The sequence below is a fragment of the Manacus vitellinus genome, unplaced genomic scaffold (assembly GCF_001715985.3).
Source record: "Manacus vitellinus isolate BGI_N305 unplaced genomic scaffold, ASM171598v3 scaffold_4_pilon, whole genome shotgun sequence".
Lineage (NCBI taxonomy): Eukaryota > Metazoa > Chordata > Aves > Passeriformes > Pipridae > Manacus > Manacus vitellinus.
The window spans coordinates 28,354,891-28,373,150 of NW_021940604.1; the positions used below are offsets into that span (position 1 = coordinate 28,354,891).

The 18,260-nt window shown below is 36.7% G+C and overlaps 1 protein-coding gene across 3 annotated transcripts in view; it reads right to left on the reverse strand.

Moving 5' to 3' along the window:
• Positions 1–18,260, reverse strand: part of KLHL32 (kelch like family member 32) — a 118,000-nt gene that overhangs the window by 38,359 nt on the left and 61,381 nt on the right. For 2 of the 3 annotated variants that reach the window (XR_001921411.1, XM_008931996.3), the window contains one exon: positions 25–240. Coding sequence is in view for 2 of the 3 variants with exons in the window: in XM_008931996.3 (XP_008930244.1) it covers positions 25–240 (216 nt within the window). In the remaining variant the exon portion in view is untranslated. Of the gene's footprint in view, positions 1–24; positions 241–1,600; positions 1,712–18,260 lie in introns of all 3 variants that reach the window. The other variant, XM_018078387.2, reaches the window with a different exon arrangement.

The following is an 18,260-nucleotide window of genomic DNA, read 5'->3' on the forward strand; positions in this document are numbered from 1 at the left end:
CTGGTTGTTCACCAATCTCCTTACCTGCCAGATCTGTTCTTCACTGAGTGAAGTGAGTCTATCGCTTTTAAAAACCTCTCGAAGAAGACAGTATGGGAGTGCCAGAACTTCTTCAGGATGACTCTTCAGTAGCTCAGAGAGATGTTTTACTAGGAAGCCAATGACTGCATTCTCCAACAAAGTCAGGTTGAAGAGGTCCGCAAGCTTATACAGGTCCAAGTAATTAAAACTATTTAATTCCTAAATGGACGAAGCAAACAAAACACATCTCAGAAAAACAAACAAACAAACACAAAACAGAGAATAAAAACCCCCACAGGTCTCAGATAATGATAAAAGGTCATTCTTTTGGAGTTGTGGAGAAAGAAGGCAATATAACCTGAAATTAATTAACACAGCCTCATTCAAAATGTATGTGTAAATGCTACCAGTGCATATGCTTATACATATGCTTATACATATGCACTTGTAGCACACATGTACATATGATATTACTAATTTATATTGCAACTTCTAAGGTTATATGTGCATAAAGCATCTATAAGAAATATGGATTAGCACATACTACAATAAACCAGCATGATTTACACTGTATGACAAGAGCTCACAGGACCTAACAAGTGCATTTAAAAAATGTATTTGTTAACTACTATGATTTGTTACAAAGCAGTTGTTTGTTCATTATTTATTGTTTTGATTGAGCTAGAGCACCTGTGTAGTACAATTTTAGTTCCATGAAACCTCACAAAATACAAGATGCTTAGCTACATCTTATTACGTATGAATTTTTCTTCAGTGAAAAAATTAACCCTTTTTTTTCCTCCAACCACTGACATCAACCTGTAGTACATGTTGGCCTCCTGCTTTTTTTCCCCCTCCTTCTAGCAGCTGAAAATTTGAAGACACAAAAGCTACAGTAACTCAAGGCAGTAAGTTTTTTCCATCCTGCTAGCAGATGACCTATATTTACGGGCTAACACTTTTAACTTGGCATCGCTCATAAATTGGACATAAATCTGGACGACTAACTACTGCTGTTCTAGACCATACTGCTCTCTTCAGGAGAGAGGCCAAGAAGTCACTTGTATTATACAAAAGTATGCAGTGCATCTGGGAAATAAGCATGTTTACTCATCTTCTCTGTTCTTGCTGTACGCTCACACCTCTCTTCCTCTCTCCTCCGCAATCCTGGTTTTCATCTTTCAATTTCCTGCATTGCTCCCTATCAGCTGCCTTCTCTTTGACCAGCCCCATGTGTGAAAATGACAAGAAGTCTCGTCAGTTTCACTTTGCTGGTTAGTTAACATAGGGACTAGAGCAAGGAAGAGAAACAGACTAAATTAAGTCAATTTCACTTTCACTGCTCTGCTGGATGGAATGGCAGCACCAAATGAAACTGACAAGAAATCTTGTAAATGTCAAATGAGCTGCACGGCTGGCAGATAGAGCAGAGCAACAGGGAAGATGGGAAAGTGCGAAGAGGGGTTTTTTGGAATGTTTTACGGACTACATCTTGAACGTGTGAATTGGGTGCCTGTCCCAATGACTGTGGAGCTGTTTATGCATATGCAATGGAGAGTGGAGAAAGAATTTTTTTTACCTGGTTAGAGGAGTCTGTACTGGAAGAAAGGAAATCAAATTCCTCTGCAGGTTCCTGCTTGTTACATAACCTCCCAGTCTGAACAGTGCACTTCTCTAGCAGAGTCCTACACTAAAGATAAATCCCGTTCATTATCTACTTAAACAGCTGCATAGGAGTTTCACATTGCTTTCTTGGAAGAACAAAGAAAAGTTCTTTACGTTGTCAGAACAAGCACTAACAGCCATCATCCCAAAAGCCACAGATATTCTAGTGTCGGCTCCTCTTCACACTAACAGAGGAGGTAGGGATAAATCTGCAGTTGCAGAAAGAAAGAGAAAGGAATGAATTTTACATGAGAAGTATCTGGTCTGTATGCTTGCTCAGTGACTTAATATCCTCAGATCACAGACGGTACCTCACAACACCACTTCTGTTACGGTTATGCAGTGGTGGCAACAACACGTAAGAGTCTAATCAAAGTAAACATCACAGTATTTGACAAGCAACAACCATAGTTCATTGTCCCGGGTTTGGAAAACTTTCTTTTCAAAGAACTCACTGATTGAATTAATGCCAAATGCCAGAAAGAAATTTAGAAGAGCTCAGTGTGTATTTATTGAGCTTTTTTGTAGTCAATGGTTGTATCTGGGGAGCATAAAAATAAATAAATAAATAGACGAATAAATAAATGAATGAATGAATGAATGAATAAATAATCAAGCACGGTGACCTGAGAATCAACAGCCCAACTAAAACAAATGCCTGATCAAACCCCAAAAAGTGTCAGTGGAGAAGGAGACGTGGCTTTTAGAGGGCTTCAGAAGAGGATAATACTGTGGATAACATAATAAGATCTTTCCTCATTAGAGAGAAACAGCAATGAGACACACAAATGCAGTCTTCCCCTGAAAAGCCTTCACATTTTCAGTGAAATCTGAATGACACTGGTAAGCCTTCATTTTTGGTTTGGCTATTTTTCATGGTCATCCAAACTCCCCTATGCCCTCAGATCAACACCAGTTGAAGTTGTTTTTATGAAGGCTGCCTTAGAGTTGAAGATACTTATGGATGGATAAATATAATCTCACCAGTTATTTATTTACTATACTATATGTTATAACTTATTTCAGATGCTTATTTATGTATGTGTGTTTATTTATTTATTATGCAGGTTATCTGTTTACTTATTTTTATTGTGAAGTTTGAGATGATTTTTGATGCTTCACTTAACATAATACACTAGTGACCTGCTGGACTTACAGTTTACTGCTTGATGAATACTGTAAGTATGTTTTGTTAAAACTGGTCTTGGCCTGGAATCAGAAACATTTCATTTTTGGTTTTGTAAGGTTAGAGTTGATCTACAGGTTTGTACTTCACAGACAAAGAGTCAAATAGTGCTTTAGCTTTTACAAATGATAATTATCAGATTGTCATAACAATATTCAAATCAAGATTATACAGTACTGTACATTACTGTCTCTGTGATGATACTAGAGGGCAAAAATGTCACACTGAGATTGCTCGGTGTACAACCCAGATCAGATAACTTTGTCCTTTATAAGAAGTAAGACTTTCAGAAATAGGCTAAAATGCAGTAGGTAAGTTAGTTGCAAGAAAAATGCACCTTACTTTCTAGCTTTAATAAAATCCCACAGGAAGGATCAAAGCAATTATTGCCAGCTGAGTCTGATTTGAATAGACTTTTCACATTAAACACTTAATTGAATTAAAAACTTTGATAAATGATTAAATAAGTTACTAAACAGGAAATTTAGGTGTGGTCATGAGTAAGAGTACTGGCAGTCTCTGTTTTCCACAGATTTTATTATATTGTGTTAAAAGAGCAACCTTAAAATTTTAAAGTAGTGTGTAGCTTTCTTCTGGTACTGTATTACAGTATGTTCTTTAAAAACATGCAATACAAAACAGGCTTATATCAATTCTTGAACCTCTTAATCTCTCTTTTTATAAACTTTTAAGTATATGCCACTTATCTTTCCTGAGCCGAAGGACGAAATATGAACACAAGCAGAACTGTCACTAAGAGTTGAAGAGAATTAAGGAAAGGTAGACATCCTATCTCTTCTAATATGATGTACGTTACACTGCTGAAACACACTAAGAAAATATGTATAAAATTATACACAGCACTTACAACTGAAGTTGAAATTGTTCTGAAATATCACAGTAAACTCAAACAAATTTAGTAAATTGGTCAAATTATTTATCAGTGTGTACTGCTAAAATAAGAACTACCTTTGATCCTATGCATCCTACTTAGTGCACATCCCTCCACTGAAGTAAGGGAATCCACTGTTCCACACTACTGGTCTTCTGATTCAGTATTATTAACCTTTAGATGCCAAACCAATTTAACAATGAGTTGACATTTAAAACCCTCATAAAAGAAAATCTATTTTCCAAACAAACGTAATCTGAAAGATGACAATATTAAATATTCAAAATAAATTATGTGACATTGTCCATATTTTAATGCAGAGGTGTATTTTAATATAGAGATATGATAAACTGCCAAACAGGAAAAATAGATATAAACATTATGTTTAAATTACTTCCAAATCCATCTTTATTCATTTGTATTTTAAAGAATAATTGCCTTGCACAAGCCAAAGAAAAGGATGTAACAGATTGATAAATTAGAGTTAATCATAACCAAGTACACAGCAGACTACAATATACCTCTATTCCTCTGCTCCATGTTATAAATAGCAGAAAAAGCACAAGGAGAACTAAGGGGAAAGAATGCATTTCTTTATGACCTTATTTGAAAGATAAACTCCTTGGGGAAATACAATTTATTCAGATTATCAAGACCCTGCTGTGCAAATCTACAGTCTGGGAGCACACTATGGAGATCAAACAATATTTACTTTATTCTGTTGGGTATAAAAGCTTTTAATGAATGCATAATTAAGACAGAAAAAGTATATACAGCTTTAGAATTCCACTGCCAAGCCAAGCCATTAATATCCAAAGTATCGTACCCAGTTGTAACTCCACCTGCTTCCTATTTAGATTACAACACTGTTATAAATCAAGGTATTAAATGACTAGCCCGGCTGCTGTAGCAGAGAAGAGTTGCATGGCGACACTACTTCCCCTTTTCCTAAAAGGAGTTCAGCCTCTTTACAGCAAAAAGACCCCAAATGTGAGGTCTATGGGACAGGGACTTGGTTATTCAAAATCCTTAAGCAGCACCTAGCACAACAGGTCTTGACCCTACGCCCTCCAGGTTCTCTGCTACATTAAATACTGTGAACCAGCTCCACCATTCAGAATAGAACCTTGACAAAAATCATAGCAAAGATGGACTCTAAATAGATAAGGCACAGTAACAAAATGAAAAACTGTAGTGACAAAAATACACTTGCCTGACAACAAAAGCAATCAACACAATTTTAAGAGAAAAGAAACACCGTTCTGTTGGTTCTAGCTCTCCCTTTCTATGTAAAAGCTTTTAATTTTGCAAAACCTCCCACACTGATCAAAGAACTAACAGAACATGAACACCCTCAACAGCACAGCAATGGACAGGCATGTTTCATAATAAGCAGAAGCACAAAAAGTGTATTTTAGATCTTATTTGAAATTTCCCTCCTTCAAACACTAAAGCCATCCAGTTGAGCCATGAAGGGCATTTTGCTGAAGCCTGGTCACAGTGGAACAGCTGGGTCAGAATTTTTCAATGTATAAAACTGATTACATTTATTATAAGTGCAGACTGCAGATGTTTTTATAGGCACTGGAAAGGATGACTTTCTAACAGATTCATTTTATAAAATAATTTTTCTGGTAATTACACTTTCTGTAATTATTTGTTTTCTTCTTTAAGCATGAAAAATTTATTTGCATCCTTGCTGCTATTTCAAAGTAGGTCTAGAGGTAAGTAAAAGACCAACAATATCAAAATATGTCAGTCCTATTATTTTTCCTCTACTCTACGAGAATTCATTTCCCTTCTCACTTAGTGTTTCTCTCTGTCTGCTTGATTTTCTGGTTCAACCCTGCTGGCTGATGCTAGTGAGAATCCTCTTTGAAGGCACAAAGGAGGCCTGTGAGCTTCACACGAACAGCAGAAAGACATGACATTCTCAGATTGCTCATGTGATGACACAAATGTGTGGTCTTCAAAAAAGAAAGTGAAACATGCCATATGCAGATCCTCTAAAGTAAAACCAAAAAAGCAAACATTTTCTAGAATCTCAGCCAGATTAATCTACATTATTAAATAGTACAAATATTTTCAATTGGCAATCCAGTCAAATATTTTAAGTGACTCTGGTTATACATACCTCTTACATACTGTACACACAATTATGTGTATCTTGGAAAGAAATATAATAATGAAACATTACGACTACACAGTTAAAGTTTCAGGGGACCAGTGGAACAACCACGGGTAAGGTTCTGCAGAGGTTTCAATAGCTGCTTTTCCTTGGCTAACAGATGTTGCTGTAGGAATTTTTAGAATTTTCTTAGTTGTACCTGGCACAGAAACTCCCCAAATGAAAAGCTTCACATCTCACCAGGTACTCCTGGCCAGATAACTGTAGCACTCAATACTATTTAACAAATAAAAAATACAGGGATAAAATCGAAACTGAGGATCTGCTAACCCTTCACCTGTCCCTTTTATACTATTTCAGAGAGTAGAAACAGAAAAGGAAGATTTGATAAGATTTATCAGTGTTTACTGGTTTTGCCAATTATGGGAGCTTTCCTTGTCTTCAAATATGTTGTGAGGAATGCCATATTCCATACATATTCCTGTACTCTTTACTCCAGTAGAAATCACAAAATATTGGTACATAGTCTTTACAGATGTTGTATTATTTTATATTTTTGCTAGCTCTTCAGAGTTAGGGTATCTATCACCAACCATCAATTTTTTATGGTAAACATTCTCTTTTTTTTTGTTTTTGTTGCTAATACTGACAAATCCAGAAAGAGTAAGTGTTGTCCTTTAGAAACCCAAAGCTCATAGGAGTAGCAACTAAAATAAATAATTACAAATAAAAAAAAAATAAAAATAGGACTGTAGTGTTACTTCCTTTTATGTATATATATTTTACAGGCTCTAATAGCAGTTTGAGGCCTTTACTTATTTTAAGCCTATTCCTCTACCATACCATACAAGCTCATCAAAGCATCTTCAGCATAAATTAAGAAAGATCCATATTGTTCTCAACTAGTATTACAAGAAGGCTCACCTGATTTTGAGACTCTATCTCCTAATTTCCATCTTAATTTACTTAAACAGTTTATATGCATTTGCTTCTGTGCTAACATTATCTTTTAGATTTAACAGCACTATGTCTCTCTCCCTGCTCCCTCTTCCCCCAGTATTTACTCCCTTAATACATTTACAGAAAGCAATCATATTCCTCCTCAGCCCTCATTTTGCTAGACTAAGCAAGCCAAACTCTTCTGATCTCCTCACATAAAACAGGCCTTCCTGATCATCTTAGCTGCCCTCTTCTCTATCTCTCACAGTAAGATTTCATTTATTCTTCTGCATGGGCAAACTCTTCACAGTATTCATGATTTTTCAGCAGTACCTTGTAAACTAGCATTAATACTTCTTTAGCTTTATAAGTTACTTTGCATGAAATGGACTCAAACTACCTTTTTCTTGATGGTATCACACTAGTAGCTCAAAGCCATCATATGATTTAATACATGAAAATTCTCTACAAATTTGGTCCTGAAGTGAGACACAGTTAACAGCCTTTCCATCTGTTAGGCAGGACAGAAATAATATGATATGTTACAAATTAAATATGATGCAATAGATTCTACTGAGGATGCTCAGAAACTATTTTCCAATTACTTATTTAATTTCTTTCTATATTTGAGCAACAAATCTTGTAATTGTCCTGCTCCATACCAGTTACTTACTAGGGGGAAAAATTATTTCAATAATTTTCTTAAGATTTGTTTCAAATTAGACCTGGACAGGCTGGATCAATGGGCCAAGGCCAACGGTATGAGGTTTAATAAGGTAAAATGCCGGGTCCTGCACTTGGTCACAACAACCCCATGCAGCGCTAGAGACTGGAGGTGGAGTGGCTGGAAAGCAGCCCAGTGGGAAAGGACTTGGGGTGCTGATTGATAGTCAGCTGAATATGAGCCAGCAGTGTGCCCAGGTGGCCAAGAAGGCCAATGGTATCCTGGCTCGTATCAAAAGTAGCGTGGCCAGCAAGACCAGGGAAGTGATTGTCCCTCTGTACGTGGCCCTGGTGAGGCCACACCTAGAGTCCTGTGTCAAGTTCTGGGCTCCTCACTACAAGAAGGACATGGAGGTGCTGGAGTGTATCCAGAGAAGGGTAACAGAGCTGGTGAAGGGTCCGGAGCACATGTCCTGTGAGGAGCAGCTGAGGGAGAGCTGGGGTTGTTTAGCCTGGAATAAAGGAGGTTCAGGAGTCATCTTATCACTCTCTACAACTGCCTGAAAGGAGGTTGTAGCCAAGCAACTAGTGACAGGACAAAAGGAAATGGCCTCAAGATGTGCAGAGGAGGTTCAGATTGGACATCAGCAAGAATTTCTTCATTGAAAGAGTGGTTAAGCACTAAAACAGGCTGCCCAGGGAAGTGGTGGAGTCACCATTCCTGAAGGTGTTCAAGAAACAACTGGACGTGGCACTTAGTGCTGTGGTCTAGTTGACACGGTGGTGTTCAATCAAAGGTTGGACTCAATGACATGAGAGTCATTCCCAACCTTAAAGATTCTATTATGTGAAAAGTAGGCAAGTAAACCACCATTAATATACTGAAAATCAAAGTAAGTTTTAAATCCATAATAAGTAGAAAAATTTCAGACATAGTGAAAATACAAATACAAAAATTATTTCTGATTCAGAGTTTATTAAAGTGTGATTTTTATTCTTAATTTTCATCCCCATTACTAGCATGGAATGGAGAGGGAGAGTAAAAAAAAAAAAACCAAATTAAAAATCAGCATTACTGATATATCTATTAATAGAGGTATTAGTGTACCTGGCAGTTTCCCTTTCCAATGCCTTTTTTAAAGTAACTTACTGTTTTGCCACCAATTAATACATCGAGATGAAGTTTTCCAGCTTCAAGATGTATTACCTTAGAATCTCTTGAAAACATCTCTAAAAGCATATTACACTTTACTAAGAACGAGACTGACAGGTAAAGATCATTACTCTTCCATATTAAAAATATTCAGAATGGAAATAGCTCATAGGAGTTGCCAACACTGTGAAAAACTTCCACTGACATCCTTCATCAGCCTCTAGAAAAATAATTTGGATATGCTCAGTAATGACTTCTTTAAACTTTTCAGTCTAAAATCTCATCCCATTCTAGTTGAACCATCTATTCCACAGCTAAACAAGATTATGTCTGCATCATTGTCCACTGTGGGCCTAATCACAATGACAAAACCTGAAGGCTGAAAGTCTGTTTCTATTGTGCTGCTTGGGATTCACTTTGGAGCCCGAGCAGGTCTTAGAAAGACACTATCGCTTTCGGATACAGAAGCATGAAAAAAAACTAGGCCAAAGAACAGGAGAGCAGATCCCGACAAGAAGCACAGAGATTACAAGGGGAAAACGGTACTGGAATATAGCAGGAGAATTAGAATCACAATTCAGAGAAGATGTGGCTTCTTAGTGAGGCTGGGTGATAGTTCCCCCAACTGCTCTGCATATATGTAAATGAAAAATGATGAAGACTGATAAATAGCATCATAGTCACTAACTAAGTCAACACTCGTGATGTTACACTAAAGAACAGGAAGTATATTAAAGATTATCAATATACTGATGTTAACACTGTAGATATAAATAAGAATAATGGTATTCATATGCAAAGAATATATAAATGTGATACAAACAACTGTTTCACAATATTTTTTTGACATTTTATTTCTGGAACACTTCACTGATGTATACATGTGCCCTGTAATAAGCCCAGCAAGTGGCCACTTTTCTTGAAGACCTCTCTCAGGCAACAGCCTGTTACCAAAAGCTTAAGGCTAACAAAGCTAATAAACAGCTAAAAATTGAGAATTGGAAAAGAGTAACTGTAGTAAGCTGACCATCTAATAACATCAGAGAATGAAAAAAATTGTCTACAATATGTGGAATGATGAGTTAATACAGACAAATTCAAATCTCAGAAATATTTGCTATACAACCCAAAACAACAAAACTTTGTTAGAATTTTAAAGCAGTATGTGATACTCTATCTACAGAAAGGCTGAATCCAGCGTAGGATAACTCAACAATGAGTATAACTTTGATAGACAAAGCAGAATCAGTCACCTATTAAAAATCAGTAGTTCCTAATGCAGTATAAAATTGCATCACTTGAGCTACATACTAACGTTTGACTTGCACGACAGGAGTAAGGCATCAGCAGAGGAACATATTTTTTTGAAACTTCGGAAGAGCTCAGTTTTCCAAGTTTACAAGAAATACTGGCAGCATAAAATGGGACAAATTTAACACATGGAGAATTAGGGAAAGTTGTGTGCTATAATATTTCATAAATTTCATACAGCACATACTTACAGTAGGATGCATGTTAGATGGATCAAAAAATTGTTCAATGACAATCTTAAAATGAATTTATTAATGGTAACTTATAAAACAGTGCAACTTCTTTCAGCAAGGCCCTCAAGGAAACAATTCTTGATCCAATACTGCTAACAGTTTAATTGAAGTAGAGAATGGTAAGTTTTGTCCACAGGGTTTGCGGAAGATTCTGCAAGAGCAGTTGGGTAAGAAATTATGAAATTATGAGAATGACAGGATGAGTATGGTCAGGCTTTCCTTTTAAAGTAATCACATTAAGAAAAAAAAAAAAAACCTGTGTATATCTGTATCTGTCTGAGAACCAGTAAAACAGCTACATAGATATAGAAAATACACCAGGTTCTATTTGGTACAATACTGACAAGCCATCAGGAGGCATCGAAAAGCAAACATAAATAGCAACATCAGTTCTTAGAACAGTGCTGTGGCAAAAAAAAAAAAAAAGCTTGTCATAAAACGCACACCAAGTACTGTCCAATAAAAGAAACAAACCCTCTTGCTGCTTCCACATTGCAATTTTTAGCTATTTTTCAACTATTGGTCCCAGTTCTGAAGTCCACATTTTAAGGATATGGAAATACTATAGGTTGGAAAAACAACCTTACAAGATTTAAGGTGCTTAGCTTAGATTTTTAAAGAAAGACTGCTGGAGGATTTGATCTTGAGCAAAGACATTTATAAAATGGAGAGAATATACGAAAGCAAAAAAAGCTTTAACTGAATTTTCAGAAAATAGTTTCTAGCACATGAATGTAGGATCAGAGTTACTCTGGCCAAAGAACTAGGAAGTATAGGTCTATCTGCGTTGTTATCATGGGATTATGAACTTTTTGCAGCTCTGCATTAAAAAAAATGACTGCAATAAAAAAAGGTTTTTGGTAACTGTACAGGTAAAGAAGGAAATATTTGCGCAATTTGACCTCTGAGGTTATAATGGTTTCTCATTTCTCTCAAAAGCAAGACTCGTTGCCGTTGCAGGAAGATATGAATGTACTCAGCAGTTAAAAGAACCTGATTATAAGTATGTGAATGATAAAAAGGCAACATTTCCATTTTATTTGGAAAACTTGTTATTTGTTCAGGTATCTCTATGCTCCTGCAATATCTGACCTCAACTCAAAAATCACTAAGAATTTTCTTTTAGCTCACAGCACTAAAATCAAGGAAAATTCTCATTTTAGAGAAGAAAAAAGGAGGAACAGAGGAATAACTTAAAAGATTTCCCATGATGCAGAATATACAAAGAACAGAACCTCAAATGCCTGGAACCCACTCCAGTGCTCTAGTAGTTAGATAATTCCTGTCTTCACCAACTTTAACAGAATTTAAAGTTATGGGTACAACTCAATATATCAGCAAAATCTCTGCAACATGTTTTGTATAGGCATTTTTCCCAGTAAAATACTGTACATTACCCTGTTCCTAAATTTTTGCAGTGAAAAGAACATCTCTCTTTCCCGTAAGTAGGAACTGTGTGATTAGTAGGTTTACAATGTAATAATCAGAACTGATTTCAGGAGGTAAACAGCAAAAAAAGGGATAGTAGTAGGCCATAAATGGGTAGAAAAGTAAAAGAACGAAAAAAAATCTGGAAGAACAACCGAATTAAAAAAGAAAAAAATCGCTATATGTCAGGATCATGGGGAGCTGGGTCGTATTTTAAGCATTACTGACTAGGGATTCACCTATCATTCCCTTGGTCAGAAATTATTATAAATCTGACTTTCAACATCCAAAAACCTAGAAAGGGCAAAGGCCAAACATAAAAAATGGGTCTTGACTCAATGTCCAGTTTGACATTTCCTATATCTGATCTTCAGTAGTGCCAAACAAGTCACAAGTCCTCCCAAAACTAATATATGTGAATGTTCACACTGCTGAAGCTGAAGATGACAAGCACCAGCAGTGCATGAGCCTTCAAAGATCATGATGAATTTTGTTCATTTAGTTTCTAGCAGCTCTTACCAAGAATAAAAAATAATTCAACCTCCCACTCCCAAATCCCAAACAGCTAACCATCAGAATTCCTTGCTTTACCCTCAAGCCTTTTTTTTTCCCACAGAAATAGGAGAGAAAAATATGCAATAAATGCACCATATATTTAAGACATTTCTCACTGACTTCAAGATTTCACCTTGAAGACATCATCTTTAAATGCAGAAGAGATCATTGTAGGCCCAGTTTCTAAGTGTTCACAACTACAGATACTTGCCAGGTTCTCAAAATCCTGAAGGGTTTGAAGGGCCTCTCTCCTTTATTCCCCTTTAAAAACAACAGAATCAAGCGAAGTGACACTCTCTGAGGAGAAGGACCTGGGGTTCCTGGTGGACAACAAGATGTCCATGAGCCAGCAGTGTGCCCTTTTGACCAAGAAGGCCAATGGTATCCCAGGGTGCATTAAGAAAAGCATTGCCAGCAGGTCAAGGGAAGTGATCCTGCCCCTCTACTCAGCCCTGGTGAGGCCACATCTGGAGTGCTGTGTCCAGTTCTAGGCTTCTCAGTACAAGGGAGATGTGGAGCTACAGGAGCAAGTCCAGTGCAGGGCTACAAAGGTGATTAGGGGACCTGAGCATCTCTCTTAGGAGAACAGACTGAGAGAGTTGGGCCTGTTCAGCCTCAAGAAGAGATGACTGAGAGGGTTCCTCAACATTGTATCTAAAGATGGATGGAGCCAGGCTCTTCTCAGTGGTCACAAGCAATAAGACAAGAGACACTGGGTAGAAACTGATGCACAGGAAGTTCCACCTGAATATGAGGAAGAGCTTTACTGTGCAGGTGACTGTGCACTGGAAGAGGTTGCCCAGAAAGGTTGTGGAGTCTCCCTCACTGCAGATATTCAAGAACTGTCTGGATGCAATCCCGTGCCATGTGCTCTAGGATGACCCTGCTTGAGCAAGGACATTACACCACATGGCCCACTGTGGTCCCTTCCAGCCTGACCCATTCTGGGATTCTGTGACACTCTAACAGTTGAAGGGCATTTAAAGATGGGACATAGCTCAGTTACTTCAAAATACTGTATTTCTGTAGTTAATCTATCAACAGTGTCTGCTTTTAAAAATTAACTACAGCTTACTGAAGAAGTTTTTAGTCAATGATTATTCCATGCAATGTTAGAAAAATCAGTCCTTTTCAAATACAGATTTTAATAAGAAACATTGCTAAAACATTCAAGTTTCAAAGATTTCAACCACATCTAAAAGTAAAACCCTATCAACAGCTTATGAAAGGTTACATATACCTAATGTTGTTTGGTTTCCCCCACCCCAAGATATTCCACACTAACACACACACTGATCATTTTTGCTACTCGTTTTACTCCTTTTCAAGAAGTTACTTTCTCTGTTCAAGTTTTGGTCCAGGGCTGAATGGCGCTATATGAGTTCAGAATTTGATTAGGACTTTCTACCAATGTTGTATAATACACATGCAAGTTAAGAGTCACAACCGTATCTAGGTTATCAAATAATTTCAAGTATTTAGTTACAGTAAACCTTCAATATCAGTTTCTGGGGGCCCTTGACATCATGATTGCATACAAATACTCCCTGCATACTTCAGTCCCCCATGAAGATGGTAATGCTGCAAATATGAGTAAAAATATTGAGAGGCAGGCAAAACCAAAACACAAGCACATAAGAACACTGATTTATGGCCTGGCATACGTTAGGCCTGTCCCCCTAGCTTTCTGTATGTCCACAACATGCCATCTCAAGTCAGCGGGAATTCCAATCTCAATGAGTGTTGGGGACTGAACATACCTGAGATTACTACAATACTTTCCCCATGATAGACAGGTGTGCTGAGATGTTATGTAAATTCAAGGCCCTTTACATATATAATTAGAACAGATGTGGCTTACTGTAAACAAGGAGAAAACACTGAAGTGGAATTTAGAAAAAAATTCCACTGTATAGCTTTCACAACAAAGGTCAAAGTGTTTACAAGTCCAGTCAATATATTACTACCCCTCTAATCCAGAGGATACAATAGCTCCCATAAAAATTACCATAGAGACAATACCACGTTACCAGCTCAGTTCCCACTGAACCACAAATAAATTTCCTGATTTAAGTCAGTTAGGATCCAGTGTTATACCTGTGCAGTTAGACACACTCTATGGTAGAAATCACAGACTCTGTAAAACTCTGTTTAACAGATGGTAAATTTAGTAACAACTTCCTCCAAATTAATAAACAGATGTTTAGACTAGATTACACAGTAACATAGGTGAATGAAGTTACAGACATTTCTCAGTTTGAAATAACACACTTGCAGGAGAACTGATGGTTAAAAAGTTGTTGATACCACTAATCCCTAGGTTTGGATCTTTAATTTTTAGAATTAGTGAGATGAATGAGGACAATTTATAACCTTCAAAGCTCTGATGACATATTGCCTGAAGATTCAGTAAGTCATTACAGCATATATATGTTTATATTCATTCTGGATTCAAGGCCTATTCAATACCTTGGACAAAAATGGAGTTTTTGTTCTAAATAGAGTTAGTCTACATTACCATTCTGATGCAAAATGCTGGTTTCCTGGCAAATTCTACTCATGCAGTCATGCAAGCAACACACCATAAATGATGGAATGTGCTAGAATGCTTTTTGATTTACTGCTGCTAAGAGATCTACTGGAAAACATCAACAACCTGACACAGAACTTCTTTCCTTTGTTGTGCTGCCCTACAAACTTAAATGGTTCATTGAAAAATGCTTCTCTATTAAGTACCAAAATAAAACTTAACAGTAGCTAAAAGTGTTAAATTTGGGTTTAAAATAATTTGGGCTTAGGTAATTTTCATGACTACCACAATACTAGCTGAATATGTTGTGAGCAGTTCACATAGATGGATCAAACAATAATGACTAAGCCATCAGAAAAATATAACACATAGTGGGTGGGCAAGGAATCAAGTGCCAAATACACAGGTTCACATCAAGTCCAGACTTCTTTTGTCTTTAATTAGAGATGGTCTACAAAAAAGACTAAAATGCAAATACTGTGTAACTGGAGAATGTATCAACTTGGATCCTTATGACTTCAATCCATCTTCACTATTAAAAAACAAAGTTTTGAAATTAAATTATTAAATTGACTGTAAAGCTAAAATAAAATTTACAAGATCTTTTTAAAGTCTTTTAAAGATGGAGCAGACTGAGTCATTCACTATTTTCCTTAGTTTAATACTTCAGGGGCTAAGTTGCCTCTGAAATTTCATCAAATAATACATTTTCTTACTCATTTTCTTAAGAAAGATTCTGCTCTGCCTTTCAAACTTGAAATTTACCTTTGAGAATATAATAGTAGTCTACCTAAAAATACAAAGTAGAGAGGAGTTAAAATAGACTTACTTCATAATTATGAATGAAAATAAACCCAAAACAGTTCTATTTTGGCTAAGCCAGTACAGAGGAAAGAAAAGATAGACAATTAACTCTCTACCACAGTGACACTTCTGAGATAAAATCAAACTGTAACTCACTTCAAGCCCAGTGTTCTCTTCATGTTCATAGGTTACACATGATTTATAGTCACCATTTTGTACTTAGCATTCTGGCTTTTCCCATATTGGTAAATACTTTATAACCAAAGCATGTTCATGTTTCAGAAATACCTTTGCTAAAACAGCTAAACATAACTCAAAGTGCTTTAGATCAAAGCAAATTCAAATAAAATGTCCCTCTGCCTCTTTACAGGAGGAAAGGAGAAAAAAAAATCAACAAAAAACTGTATATCTGGTGCCTGTATTTCTGTTCTTTCACATTAGAGCTGTTAAGTCTCCTCTTTCAGGTCACGTCTTCCACATAAAAGTGCTAAACTAATGCCGCTTAATGACAAATTAATGTCCATGAATAAAAAATACACCTCTAATAGCATAGAGTAATTTGCCATTACAATATCACCATTGGACATGCCCCTGGTTTAATACGATGTATTTAATTCATAACTTAATGAGTGATATATAAAAAGAGAGAGATGAACCCTGCAATTACATTTATGTGAGTCTGTCACCTTATTTGTAAAACCTTAGAGTCATTTACATTCAAATTAGAACAAATGAGTGATTTCACAAAGTGCAGTGATAAATGACCATTGCTGCACAAGACAGAACTGTATTTCCTGTGAAAACATTAACAGTTTCCTATTATTTGTTAAAAATTACAATGCATATTGCCCAGTGTTGTGTGAATAATGACTTTTTTACTGATTAGGTCAGAAGACTAATATGGAGTAAAAATAAATAATTTTTCTTTTCATTTTTTTCTGATTTTAGCTTGAATTTATCTGCTCAAACTGTTATGGACTCACACTGCCACCTGCTGTCCAGTCCCGGGGAAGGGGCCCTGACTGTCTCATTTCAAGTCAGTTCAGCCATTCTGTCTTCTGGGTGCCGTCTCTTGCAATCAACAAAATTTTCCTCCCAGACTGCTAACTGGGCATGTCATCGAGAATAGCAGCAGATAAGGGTAGCTGCACTACCCATTTACAAATACTTCCATTTTTGGGGTTCATGTATCTGAACTGCCTCAATTAATTAGGAGAATTTAAAGCTAAAGACATTGGAGACCAGGAGGCACAAGGAGAACATAAAACATTAGTATCGATCAGATGGCAATAAAACCAAAGAAGAATTTTGTACACTAAGCATTCTGGGATTCATCAGCCTCTGTTTACAGCTATATAAAAATACTGGAAAGATTCCAGAAGCAGAAGTCTTTCAGGGGTTGTTGGACAGAAAGGTCAGGTAGGGAGGCCACACTGGCTAGAAAGACAACATGAGAAGGGCAGGGAGGGAAACTCTGAAGCCAAACAGTTTCTGTGTTCCTATTTAAAATACACACCAAAGCTGCTCTCCCTTCCCGACGGAATCTGCAAAGAGAAGGCACATATAGCAGTAACAGCCTCTTCCCAACTTGTGACCCCTCCTGCAAGTTTGCTGCAGAGGACTGGCAATGTATATCCATACAACTCGCCAGCCAGCTCAGGAGCTTTAATCTTGCCAGCAATAGTTAACCTAGACATTCCAGCATAATTTTTTTACACATCCATCAGCAGCTTCAATTCACATTGTAGCTAAATAGCAGCAAGTGGGTTACAGTAAGAACAGGATTCAAAGTGACTAGGTATAGTCACTTTGGTATATTTTTACTTTCCTCACTAACACCAACTGAAAAATGGAGAAAACTACTGCCATTTTTTTATTCAGTCCCATTCATGAGATTGGAATCTTAGTGCATTCACATTTCATACATCTGTATCTCTGTAATGTAACAGTATGTTAAAGAGAGTGCAGAGAAAAATTACCGAAGTTATTTTTGAGCTTTTCACAAGAACTTTCCTAATGACTGTCAATAGCTCAATGACAACAGCTGACAAAACATGTTCCTTCAAAAAACAGCAGGCTAGCACAGCAACAAATGGTTGCACAGCACTTAAAACCAGGAAAATGCAAGGTAATGTTATTTCTGTCTACTTTGTATTCTTAGCACTGGAAGGTCACTCCACCATAGGATAAAGTTGGTAGACTCAAGCTTAATGGTAGTGACTAATTCTGAGGGATTGTCAGATGTGCAGAGTGTGCATGCATGTACTTAGATTAAAAACTCTGTATTAAGTTAAAAAAAGGCAAGCCTGGTTGCTAGATGACCTTTAGATTTTTTTTTTCCAGCAGTTTAATTTGCTCTATATGAAAAACCCAGAAGCTAAAATCCCAACTGAGCTGGGGTTTCTAGCAATACAAAGGTGATGCTCTCAATCTCTGGTGTACAAATTAATTAATCTCCAAAGGAGTGTATCTTAGTGAAAGTTGGGACTGTGTCATTGGCACTGTTCCAAATGGAGAAACTGTGTTTAAGAAAAATAAGTAACTTTGAAGCTCTGGCCTCACCACACATATAAACCACGCACACTCCTCCTTTTAATTCCACAGGCAGATTCATTTGTAGCTTCTTCCTTGTAAAAACAGTAACATATTTCACTCTACAACACATTCAAATAGTTTAAAATTAGAAGAAGAAAAGATCATTAGGCATCCATACAACATGAAAAAAAATTGTTTTATAATCCCAAATCGACCA